The 12,397-nt window shown below is 40.2% G+C and overlaps 1 protein-coding gene across 1 annotated transcript in view; it reads right to left on the reverse strand.

The window, feature by feature from the left end:
• Positions 1 to 12,397, reverse strand: part of LOC139725706 (vacuolar protein sorting-associated protein 41 homolog) — a 40,050-nt gene that overhangs the window by 14,359 nt on the left and 13,294 nt on the right. Inside the window, exons 7-16 of the mRNA XM_071636787.1 lie at positions 9,755 to 9,874; positions 7,717 to 7,866; positions 6,729 to 6,795; positions 6,101 to 6,198; positions 5,358 to 5,490; positions 4,619 to 4,734; positions 3,262 to 3,380; positions 2,341 to 2,515; positions 1,578 to 1,753; positions 796 to 934 (exon numbers count right to left, since the gene is read on the reverse strand). Of these exons, the coding sequence (XP_071492888.1) occupies positions 796 to 934; positions 1,578 to 1,753; positions 2,341 to 2,515; positions 3,262 to 3,380; positions 4,619 to 4,734; positions 5,358 to 5,490; positions 6,101 to 6,198; positions 6,729 to 6,795; positions 7,717 to 7,866; positions 9,755 to 9,874 (1,293 nt within the window). The remainder of the gene's footprint in view (positions 1 to 795; positions 935 to 1,577; positions 1,754 to 2,340; positions 2,516 to 3,261; positions 3,381 to 4,618; positions 4,735 to 5,357; positions 5,491 to 6,100; positions 6,199 to 6,728; positions 6,796 to 7,716; positions 7,867 to 9,754; positions 9,875 to 12,397) is intronic.

A 12,397-nucleotide genomic window follows, 5' to 3' on the forward strand; every position in this document is an offset into this window, starting at 1 on the left:
GGCCACTGAAAAGAGTTTTCCCTATATCTGCAAAATTAATTTTCACTTTATGTAACGATGCATTTGACGATATAACTGTATACTCAAATGGGAAAAAAAGGAAATGGAACAACAATTTAGATCATTGAGAAGAAGGAGATAGCACTGTTTCCATCAAACGTTACTGTAAACTGGTTTTGCAAATTCTCATCCACGAGAAAGATAATAGATATGTTTCTAACCCATATCAAGCCAGTGCACACAGGTGCACAAACACAAAAGGAGAGAAGCCACTTTTCTACACAGCGCCTTCACACTGACAGCTCTCAAAACAACTTCTCTTTATTGGCAAACAAGAGATGAAACATTTCTTCATTTCCAGCTATTGGGGGTGGGGGGGGGGGGGGGGAGGAGTTGCACCAACTACGTGATGTCTTGTATCTGGCCAAATGTGGGATTAAATTTATTACCATGCACAGTCACTGATGCCTCTTTAGTGGAAAAATAGGGTCCCCTACTAGATATGACATCATTCTGTCGATGGGTTCCATGACATTTGCTCCTGTGGCAATTGGTCCCATGAAATATCTGCACAATATTCAAGCCAAACACAAATTCTATCCCGCCACAAACATAACCCTAACCCCATTCCTAATCCTTACATGAAACTAAACCTAAAACCCTATTTCAACCCTAACCCTATGCCCTTGGAAAAAAAAAGAAGAAGACTGGAGCAATTCATCTCAGGGGCAAATGTTGGGCTACCCTGTCAATGGGGTTGGGGGGGGGGGGGGGCATTCCCCCTAGTGCACTCACTGCAACTTTGTCTGTGTTAGTGATAAGCATCTCAATGGCCTGTTTGGTGTCGAATCTCATGAGGAGCACTATCTTGTCCTGGATGGAGTCAAACAGGTTACGCTTGTGGATCAGCTTAAAGACATCCTCATGCCCCAGCCTGTAGTAGAAAAAACAATGAGAGGCAAGAAATAATGCATAAGGCATGTCAAATCTACCAGTATGTGTGACTAAAAATGAAACAAAAAACAGGAACTAAATGCAACACTGAGATCACAGCTTGAAATAAGTACCACGGTATAAAGATCTTTAGCAATATACATTGTCTGGCGAATAATTAAGAAACTAATGACTGTTGAAAGTAAGTTAAAAAGCCATGGGATCGAACATTGAACCTGTATCTAAAAAAATAATTGTATACTTTGTTGCCCCAACTTGAGCAGTGTAAAACGAGACGAGTGCTATTTTTTGTAATGGAAGTGAAAGATGACACAGAGTTATATTTACAGACACCACAGCCTGTCTCAAGCATTAAACAAGGTGTAAAGCAAATGTGGATTCTTTCAAAAGAGAAGGGCACTGACAATTGAATGCAAGAAAGAAAGAAGTGACATTGATTCTGCTTTGACATTACAACTGCAGAAAATAATGACATCAAGAACAAGATTTGAGAGTCTACAAGATCAACTGAGCCTACTAGGCCAACTTCAATGAAATGATATGCCACAACTGCATAAGCACTGCAAGATATGAAGGTAGTGCATTCTTGCACCACTGGTAAAGGATAAAAGGTCCAAACGTACCTGAGGTATATGGCCAGGGCCTTGTCGTAGCGCTGGTCATACAGGTACAGCTCCCCAAGCGTCTGCATCAGTGCTCGGTTCTCGGGGTCAGCGGTCAGTCGCTCAGTGACCGCTGACACCAAGGTCATCAGGTCGTAGAGGTCAGGTGGCCAGAGCTTGATCAACTTGTGGAATCCCTGCAGGTTTGTTCAATAAAAAGGGGATATTATATTGCACCAGCTGAAATTTTTGCGTACAGCTATTTTCATGAATTGCTGTTCATGGACGTTTTCACATATGCACATCTTTATTGTCATGTTTCAAATGCAATTCACAAAAGCAAAACCACGGCCAAAATTTTCCTCGTACAGTTTAATATAACAGAGCGAGAGAGAGAGGGGGGAATTAGATTTTCAAGGGTGAGGATCAAGCATTCACGACTGTATGTCTTGGGAATAGGATGGGAGTGAAGGGGAGGGGGTGGTTGAGGCTCATATAAAAATATACATGTACATGTATATCTCTCTATATATATAAAACAGTATTTTTAGTCCGATTTTACCTTTCTTGCAATGCACGTGGAATTGTATTAACATAAAATTGGGGAAAAAAAAGCATTTTCCCATGAAACATACTGCAGTTGCGGCAAAAAGAGAAGTGCAATAAACTGCAAAAAAAGTCACAGTTGGCATCTTTGTGCACGTGAGTTGATGGTTTTAAGTGAAAAAAGAAATACAAAGAAAAGAAACTGGCCGCTTGAAATCAGAGTTGTGCGGACACTGACCTCAATGTCTGTCTGGAGGTATTCATTGAGGATCATCTCATAGATGGCTTTGGAGAGGCGGAGGTCGCCCCGGGGCACGTAGTGGCTGATGACTTTCAGCTTCCGCAGCTTGGCAAAGAGATAGACCTCATTCTCCCACAGCTCCTTGTTCTTACCCAGGATCGACGGACAGAGACTGAAAGACATGACGTTTGGACTTTGAACGACTGGAATCAGGATTTATATGTGGCACAGTGGCAGGGCTCCATTCTTTTGTCCATTTGTCTGTCCACCCACCTGTCCATTCATACATTCATTCACTATATGGATCAATCGTTCGTTCGATTTTCGTTCATTCGTTCGTTTGTTCATCCGTCCGTTCATTCATTCATTCATTCATGTACTCTGATACCTATCTGTCAGTCTATTCATTCTTTCATCCATCCATCGCACCAACCAGATGCCAAGCTGGCTTGCTAGCTATTCATCTATTTTATCTATTCGTCTGTGCATTTATCCATTAATCTATTCCTCTATCATCCATCCATTCATTCATTCATTCATTCATCCATCTACTAATCCATTCATCCATTCATTCATTCATTCATCCATCCATCCATCCATTCATTCATTCATTCATCCATTCATTCATCCAGCCATCCATGCATCCAGCCATCCATTCATCTATCTATCCATCCATGCATGCATCCATCCATTCATTCATTCATTCATTCATTCATACACGTATATTCATTCATCCATTCATCTACTCTATTATCTATGCATCCTTTCATCCATCCATTGAACCAGCCAGCTAGCTATTCATCTATTAGTCCAGCAAGAATGTTGTCATAGAAAAGCTTTTTGGCCACTATAACCATACAATTGTACAGCCATTTGAAGATTGCAAGAATGCTACATATGTAAGTAACCACAACTCACCTGGCTGCTTTCTCAAACTGACCGGTGCTAAAGAGATGGTTCAGATAGTTCCTCCCAACATCCTGAACTTTGATCTTGATCAGATCCTTGGCGTGCCTCCTGGCCTCGGCAAGAGCCTCCTGTTGACAGATTCAATTTTACACAAGTACAAACTGTAATGCACAATGAATAAGGCGTTTGCAAGAATTATCCACACGACAGGAACTTTGGAACAGTGTGAAACACATGAGGCAATTAACTTTTGTTGTATGTGCCATGGTGGAAACCCCCTGTGTGCCGCATTATTCTGGGACACCAACGTAGTCATGCTTTGAGAAAACATTCTGTTTTTCAAATCTATGTAACTTCTATATAGATTTCTGTTAAGCTGGACATGTAGTGAATATAGTTATAGAGAAAATGCCAAGCTGTGCTTTGATGAAAATTGTATGACAAATCGATGATTGTTTTTCTTTACAATGACCAGTGGCTACATTGCTGTAAAGGCATGACTTTTGCACACAGAACAGCGACAGAAACTTAGAATTTACACACAAATCTACACGATGTATAAGGGAACACCGCTTGATAGTCGATCAACACATAAAATGCAAGTTATATAATATTACATGTGAGACGAACTGAAGCACGAGAAAAGCTGTCATTGTACTGCAAAATCTAGCGATTTATCGATCGGTTTGGGCAGGTTTGTGGGTTTGAGCAGAATATGCGAAGTTGGCACGCCGTCGACTGAGTCGGACGTGTGAACGTGGCACATAAATGGTTAAGTGTTTTTGATGTTGTTGTTGTTGTTTTTTTTTTGACTGTTCAAAAGCTATGGAGGGTGGATAATTTTACACATACAGGTACATTGTACCTGACCAAGTAATACTAAACATTTAGTGTTATATATCATTTTTAATAAAAAAAATAAAATAAAATGGAGACCTGATTGACTTCTGCAGCAGCTCGTCACTGGATAAGAAGCCCGCAACAAATCAAGATGTTGCAGTAGGCTAACAATGTAAAGAAAATATTGTTAAGAAAATTCCAGACATTTCTTTTTTTAATGAAAAGTACACACTCCTTTGACTTGGTTCCTGACAGATGTTTAAAGAGTTATGTCATTCCCTGTGCCTTCTGAAAGAGGCAGGCCTTGTGTTATTGTTTTTTAAAGCTAGAACAAAATTCCCTGCTGTGTACTACATGTAGTAATATTTAGAACTGCATTCACTGAATCCACATATTATATCATCTGGAGCAAACTTCCATTAACAGGGATACAATGCACCCACGTGAGTGAAAAATCCCCCCCCCCCCCTCCCCTGGATGTAGGAGTGATTTTCTTGTTGACAGCTCAGGCTCAGCTTCTACTCACCTCATACTTCTCAAATTGCAACAGCCAGTTGATGTGATCGTCCATGTCCCGTTGCCTGGCAACGACCACATCCTTAGGGCTGACGATGTAGAACACGCCCTCATCCTCCAGGTATTCTGGCATGTGGGAGGGGAGGATGGAGACCATTGATAGACACAAGAGAGTAATTTACATCTGATGTGACCAGCAACATAACTTCATGCTATCTCACATACTTCTCATACCTTTCTGTGAACTGTAAAAACAATACCTGAATACTCATGCAAAGCTCTCAAAATTCATCAGTCATAACCCGTCCTCCATGGTTACAATGTATGTCAAAGTTCACTGTTAAAGTTTTTGATAGCCAAAAGATGGATGCTGTGTAAAGACCATACCCAGTCTTTGTTATGTAAAAGTACTTTGAAGTAACTGGCACCATCAAAGCTGCACTAAAATTGTACAAATTACAGTGTAAATACAATTTCCATGTCTAGCCTTTGCATTGTTTACACCTGCAGATATTTGTGAAATTATGAATCTCTGCTACAGTGTACAACAAAAAATACTATGCTGAATTTGGAATAACGAAATAGTATATTTCTTTCAACTGCAAAATATCTATTAAGGTGCTTTCTGTGATGTCCTCTCTCACATCAAAGCAAACTAAATGAAACTTTCAAACATGTTTTCTTTTTTTCTCTTTTTTTTTGCAGAGGTTCCCCTCCCAAATTTCCAAAGACTTCACAAAGTGTAGTACCTAGGTGATAGTCATTGGGACGGTATGCCTGGAATCCGCGCATGGAGAGGGCATCGCTTGTCACCAGCTGGTAGTCGTCGGGCGATGGGGTGATGATCTTCAGCTGGGGTCGGCAAGCTCCGCTATCCTCACCCTACGGACAAAAATGACAGCTAGAAATGAACACTGATGCATCACCCATTCGATTTGAATATTGCTCTCAATCACAAGTATCCCAATAAAAAATTTGAAGATCCTCCTCCAAATTCCTTATTTTGAGTGAATTTGGACCATGATAGCATCCTATGTTGTCCAGTCTAGCTCTAGCAGGCCTTTATAAGACATCATCATTTCATCTTTTTCTTTATAACATATACTTACAGGGTACTTTCTTTTGATAATGCTCTTTGTGTATTGATACAAATTACACGTATTAAAGGCAATGCTGAAATATTATGAGGACGCAAGTTCTGTACTCTACGGTTTATGCTTTGTCTAGTGTGAGCCTTCGGTGACAGATTGCTGGTTCATGCTCCATGAAAAAAAGCATAAAACATGCATGGAGTATGCGCTGATAAATTGCGAGGCTTTAGGGCACAAAATCCTCTTCATTGTTAGTTAGAGAACTAAAAGTTCACTGTATACATTGTGGAGACTCTATAGAATTACTATTTTCTTTCTCCTAGCTAATTTCATGTACCTTATCCATCATCAAACATACAAAAAAATGATTCTGTCTGTGGTGTAAAGACCGCAGGTCTCACCTCATTCTTTGGTCCATCCGTCACATAGGCAAGGACCACCAGGTCGCTATTGAGAGGAGCTAGACCACACACGGTGAAGTCTGTCGTGAACATGGAGGCTGTTTAGGAAAACACACGGGATAATCATATCCAGCAAGTGACAGTGCAAAGACAAAGCAAACCAAAATCAGTCTATAATCACACACTTATAAACATTCCTTCTTTTTTTTTTTTTGTAATTCATTCACATCCTTAAAACTCTAAAACCTAAAACCTAAAACCTAAAAAAAAAAAAAAAAAAAAAATCCCTGAAAGTGTATTAGCATTCTGTAAAGTAATGTAGGCACATTAAAAATTATCCCAGTCTAACAAGTACACATATCTGCACATGGTGGGATATTGCTTACTGGTTACCTCAAATATGTATTTTAGTAGACATTCATACCTGTAAAGATCAACCTTTCCAACTCTCTTCCCATGACAGGATACCAAACTTCCTCACCCAGTTAACAATCTTATCTTCAAAAAAAAAAAAAAAGTGTGGGAGGGGAAGATACAAAGTGATAACATTAAAGATTATTTCATGAACAAACAGAAAGTCACACAATTAGCACAGCATTCAGAGATACTGGTACATTTGTATACTCACTGATCTCCACATATTTGCTTGGTAGATCCCTACTTTCTGGGGTCATCCTCTCTCTCACACAGCAAATCTGACCAAAAAACAAAACAAAAAGCACAAAGTATGAAATGCAGACATGTGCCATTCCAAGTGTTTTCAATTCAACCATTTTTATATCAGGACATCTCGTCTTTTTCACATTAATGATACAAAGAATCAATGACCGTTTGCTGTTATAACAATGAAACCAGAGTGAAGTGAACTTGAGTACTCGGGTATGGGCTACATCAAGCCAGTACAGCTTCATAAAACAAAGGGCAGTTTCAATGCTTCACACAGAAGACTGGGATGCCTCATAAGATGCAACTATTTCATCTGCCATAAGTATATATTTAAAAGGCATTCCTCTACAGTTTGATGATGTTTATTGATCATGACCTCTGACCAAGAACTGACCTTTGACCCTTCTCTGCATAGTGGAGGCACTTCCAATCCTCTTAATACAATCTTTGTAGTAAACATATTTTTGTATCTATTACAACAAATAACACTGGACATCAATCAAGTAGAATTAATGGTCAGAACATGACATCCTGCATAAATTCTTGTGACCTTTAACCTTTTACCCCTATCATTTCAGGAAATTCCTTTCCGTCTTTCTAGGTATTACCACCAGAAATATCAAGCTCAAGCCATGGCAGGAGAATGACACATCTAACTGAAGGACAGTGAACATTGACCTTTGACCTTCTAAAACTATTATTTTATGGACACAATCATTTATCTACTTTCCAACTTTGTAGTGCACTGCTGCCAGGTAACAAGAGAGTCTGCTGAATATCTATAAGTTATATTATGATGTAAGAGGTGTGGGATGGATGAACAGACAGACACACCCAAGAGTGGATTTTCTCTGGCACCCTTCAGGAGGAAGACAGACCCTTCATTGGGGGGGGGGGGGGGGGGGGGGGGGGGGGGGGCACAAACCAGAGTGTTAAGTTGGCAGGTGTACCTTGATGGTATTGGCCCACCCAATGAGGAGGGTGTTGTCGTCCTTCCAGCACAAGTTGCAGCGGTAGAGCTCAGGTCTCATGGCCTCGGGGTGGCTCCTCTTGATGAACGTGATGCGGCGCTTGGAATGCATGTCGTAGACTTTCACTCCCTGCCGTGCACAGACGGTGACATCATCGTTACATCATTATGACATCATCATGACATCATTATGACATCACCATCACCATCATTGGCTCCTTGACCCTTACTGTGCTTTGTTTGCTAATTGGCACATATGAAGGAGCACTCTCTCTGCCAATTGGCACAGACGTCTGGAAACTATGCGGTATTTGTCAATGATTAGAGATTACCTTATCTCCCAAATCCCTACTCCCATGGTTGGACATCCAGGTATTTAGCGGGGGCTGGAGTAAAAAACAAACCTACGATTCTCCATGATCGGTTGGATGATTGGCATATTTTTTAGACAAAATTATCTACTTTTCTTCTATAATTGGCTTTGAAATTCCATGAAACTGTCAGATACAGTCCATCTAAAAATTTCTGAACAACACAAGAAATGTCATCGACAAATTACAGTACTTAAAGAATGGTAGATTGAGGATCCTGAATGCCTACAATATACGCCGTATAGCGTCATCTGTATCACCACACATTCATGCACTGCATGCATTCATATTCACCCAACAAGTTCTTGCACATGCACTAAACACAGCGAGCTGTCTGTTTTCACTCCAGCTATACCTGCAATGACGTATACCCAATAATGAGCATTGTGTCATCACAGCCCTCCTAATGGACTGAGACACTTGCTTCTCCTGAGTGGACTTGCTAACTCTACAACTAGGTCAAGTTTGGATGGATAAATTAACACTGGCAAAATGCAACTGACATAAAAAGTACCCCTTTGGCTACTTTGATACATGCACATGGTCAAGTAGAAGTAGCAAAAGGTGTTTTGTAACTTACAGACCTTTAGTGTGATCAAATACACTTCAGAAGCCACTTGTGAAAAAAGCATTGAAAGATACAATGAATCACATTGGAAATAGTTTACTACTATTATGGCCATTGCAGGGCATCAACATGGCTGTCTAAATATTGCCATCTTTGACAGCTGAAAAATTCTCTTCAGAATTACAAACATGTTCACTCTCTTTAAATTTTCTCAAGAAATCACTCTCATATCTCAAACTTGAACCTGTAGGCAATTTGACTATAAAATGCACAAAAGCTTCTCTCCTTCAATAACTGTCAGTTTAGATCAAAATAGAAGAGGAAGAGATGCTTACATGGATAGGACTGCAAACAATTTGGATACTCCCTCTAGTAAATACGAAGGGCATAAATTTTGTTGAAAGAACTGTATAACCAGACATTTTTGCATGCGTGAAACATCTGTAAATTTCACACAGAGCCATGATCCACTAAAAGCTTTTGTCTACACAATGCACTGAATGCCAATGGCAATTCGCAAAAGTTTCGTGCTGTGAAAAAGGCTGTCAGATCGAATTCCGAAAAAGTTTCATGATGCAAATGCTTCTTGTTTTATAGTTTTGCTATTTGTTTGTGTTACCTCCGCCAAGGAAGGAGATTACATTTTTGTCGCTGTTGGTCTGTATTCAAAATAACTGAAAAAGTTGAAAACAGATTTGGATGAAACTTAGAGGAAAAGTCAATAATGACAGAAAGAACAGATTATTAAATTTTGGTAGTGATCCAGGAATTTATATGAATTTTTGAAGGATTTTTTGAAATACTTTGGCAAATAGGGTCAGTGAACTTGGGGGTCTAGCTACTCGTATTTGAGGTTTGCATACACGTACTAAAGCACATGCTCTGCTCAAGGAGGCGCAAAGCAGGAAGCTGATGAGGAAAACCTGTCTTATTCTATTTTATTGTTTTGTTGTAATAGCTACATCATTTGGAAATTGGGCGATTTTCAGCATGCATGTAAGGGTGGAAATACAGTGCTTGGCGAAGGTCTGCGCTCTCTGAGTGCTTTTCTAGTTTTTATTACTATGCTAGCAGCTCACCAAGTCATTAGCCCAGGCCACCAGGGATGCCCTCCACTTGATGCTCCTGATGGGACCCTCTCCATGGTGGAGGATGGTGGACTTGCTCCGCCCAAGGAAGCCCTTCTCATGGAGGACCAGCTGGAAGGGGAGGTCAAAGGCGAAAGGTCATCTCTTGCTAGTTGAAGCACAGACATGACCCTCGGGCGACACATACATTGTATTTATACTTCACAAATCAGAAATCAAAGGGCAAGACCTTGCTTTGTTTTTTCTGACAAGCATTTTTGGTCTTTTTTCGACCGAACGCCTTCTGGGACAGCACCCAGGTCCCATGTAACCTCATTGGTCATTTTCTCTAAGAGGTAAATGTGCATTTAACTGATACAAAGTGGTATCAGAACTACTAATTTCACCCCTTGTGAAGGCAGTTAAGTACACTTAGCACATAGTCTGAAGTTTAGCTTACGTTTACTTCAATCTTTTCTTAATGGGTGTGGGGGTGAGGGGGTTCAGATAGAAGTGTACTGTACTTGGAGAAATGTCTGAAAGTTAATCCCATTTTAAGAGCGAATATTTGCCTGAACTATGCCCACAGGATATTTTCTCCATCTACAAGGGCTACTGTAACAAATTACATACTAAACTGAACAGAAACGTACATCATACATATATTTCCAAATAAAATCCATTACATCACAGGGATCTCGCCAGCGTATATCACCCTTGTCGGCCCCGACAAGCGTGCGGTTTGAAGAAGCAATTGCCGACAAGGGTAAAACTTGCCGACAAGGGTAGCACCACGCGTGAACTTGCCGACAAGGGTAACTTGCTTGACGAGCTAAGTTCGGACCAATTTCTCGCCTTTTTCAGTCTTTATTATCTGGCTAGAAAAGAAGCTATTTTGTAGATGTTGAAAGCAGCATCAGTTTACATACTTATACATTTGTACAAGCGCAAAAATTTATCTACGCAGTCACCGCACCGATCACAACAACGCGGCTCAACAGAGCGACGTATACGCGTACTAGCTGATACACACCACATCACACACTTGCTCACTTACATGCGCTCTGATTTGGGATCCACACACACATGCACAAGCACCCAGCCGGCCACTTACAGCCGCCTGCGTGTACAACGGTACAGTGTATTGTGAGAGGGAGAGAGAGGACGGAAAGAGAGGGTCGGAGGCCGAAGGAGGCTGAGGAAGGCTGACACGTGCTCGCTTGTTGTCACGCTTGTTGTCGGGTTTACGCAAAAACAAACGATATGAAATGCATGCCCCCCTCCGCCAAAGGTTGTATTTTTTTTTTTTTGGCTGCTTTGGTTTGTTTGTTAGTTTGTCTGCCTGTCTGTCTCTCTATTCGCAAAATAAGTCAAAATTTGGGAACAGATTAGGATGAAATTTTCAGGAACAGTTACAGTTGGTTGGTAAAATGGTGCAAGGAACAGATGATTAAATTTTGATTGTGAGCAGGATTTATAATACCATCGAAATTCACCGCCAGGATCCAGGATTTTTAGACTTTGTTTCGTATATTTGATAGGATTCGTATCAATTCTTTAGGAAACTGGCCATCGGCAATGACGCAAAATTAGATGCGTTCAAAGCATTGCCGCAGAGAGAAAATTAAATCCATTTTTTTGTTAAAGAAAGAAAAGAAAAAAGAACGTGCGATGGAGTATGCAAATGCAAATTGTTATTTAGGTGTTGGTAGTTTCAGTGGGTTAATTATTATTTTTTTTTTTAATCTAAAAAGCCATGCGTTCCATTTTAGCCTTTTCAATTTCCATGGATTTGTAAACGTCATTCGTGAATATTCCATTTTCCTTCTCCGGGCCGAAATTTATAGTAATTCTGTCATGATGGTCTTTCAAGTTCAACGTACATAATGCTCCACGTGCTTCTGGCTTGGTTTGTTAAAAGGTGGGTTAGGGGGCCTTCATGGGCAGAAAATAAATGGATGATCATTCATCAATTTTCCCAGTTGGTTTACATGCTATGTACACGCTGTTTACAACCACTGAAGCAAGGTGGCAGTACGCGCGACATTCTCTATCTGACACCTGGCTTTCGTGGAAATTTCATGGAAATTTCCACAAGCCATGATATCAAGTTTCCCCACTGCTTGAGGTCGTGCTTTTTTTTTATTCTTCATTACGAACATCCATTTTTTCAACTTGAAAAGTGTAGATAATTTGCTTCGAGGACGTCTTTCTTTCTTTTTTTTTTCATTGCAGCGTCGGTAACATTTTGTTTTGTTCATCGTCCGTGCATGGCAGGGGTTCATGGGAGGAGAACGATAGGAATGACTGGGGAAAAAATAAACTGAAAGAAGGAAGCATCTTTTGAGCGAACTGTCTTTGTTTTTCTCTACACCAGCATCAGTTATCGCCACCAAGGTTCATATTTTTTTTCGTTACTCCGACAGATTAATGATAAAATGATGTTAGATTCTTTATTCTGAAGGTTCGTTAATCCAAAAATGATTAAGAAAAAATGTCCGTTCATTTCACGACGAAATCAGTTTTGTTATTTCGAACGTTCTGCCAGTGAAATTTCGGAATAAAACGACGGCACAAAACAGCGTGTTTTCGTACTCTAAGGGTCTGTTATTCCGACAGAAGTAGTTATGATGAAATAATAAATTGTAGATTCTT

Source organism: Diadema antillarum, unplaced genomic scaffold (genome assembly GCF_040938485.1).
Source record: "Diadema antillarum isolate AM-2024a unplaced genomic scaffold, OU_Dant_1.0 seq00000054_RagTag, whole genome shotgun sequence".
Classification (NCBI taxonomy): domain Eukaryota; kingdom Metazoa; phylum Echinodermata; class Echinoidea; order Diadematoida; family Diadematidae; genus Diadema; species Diadema antillarum.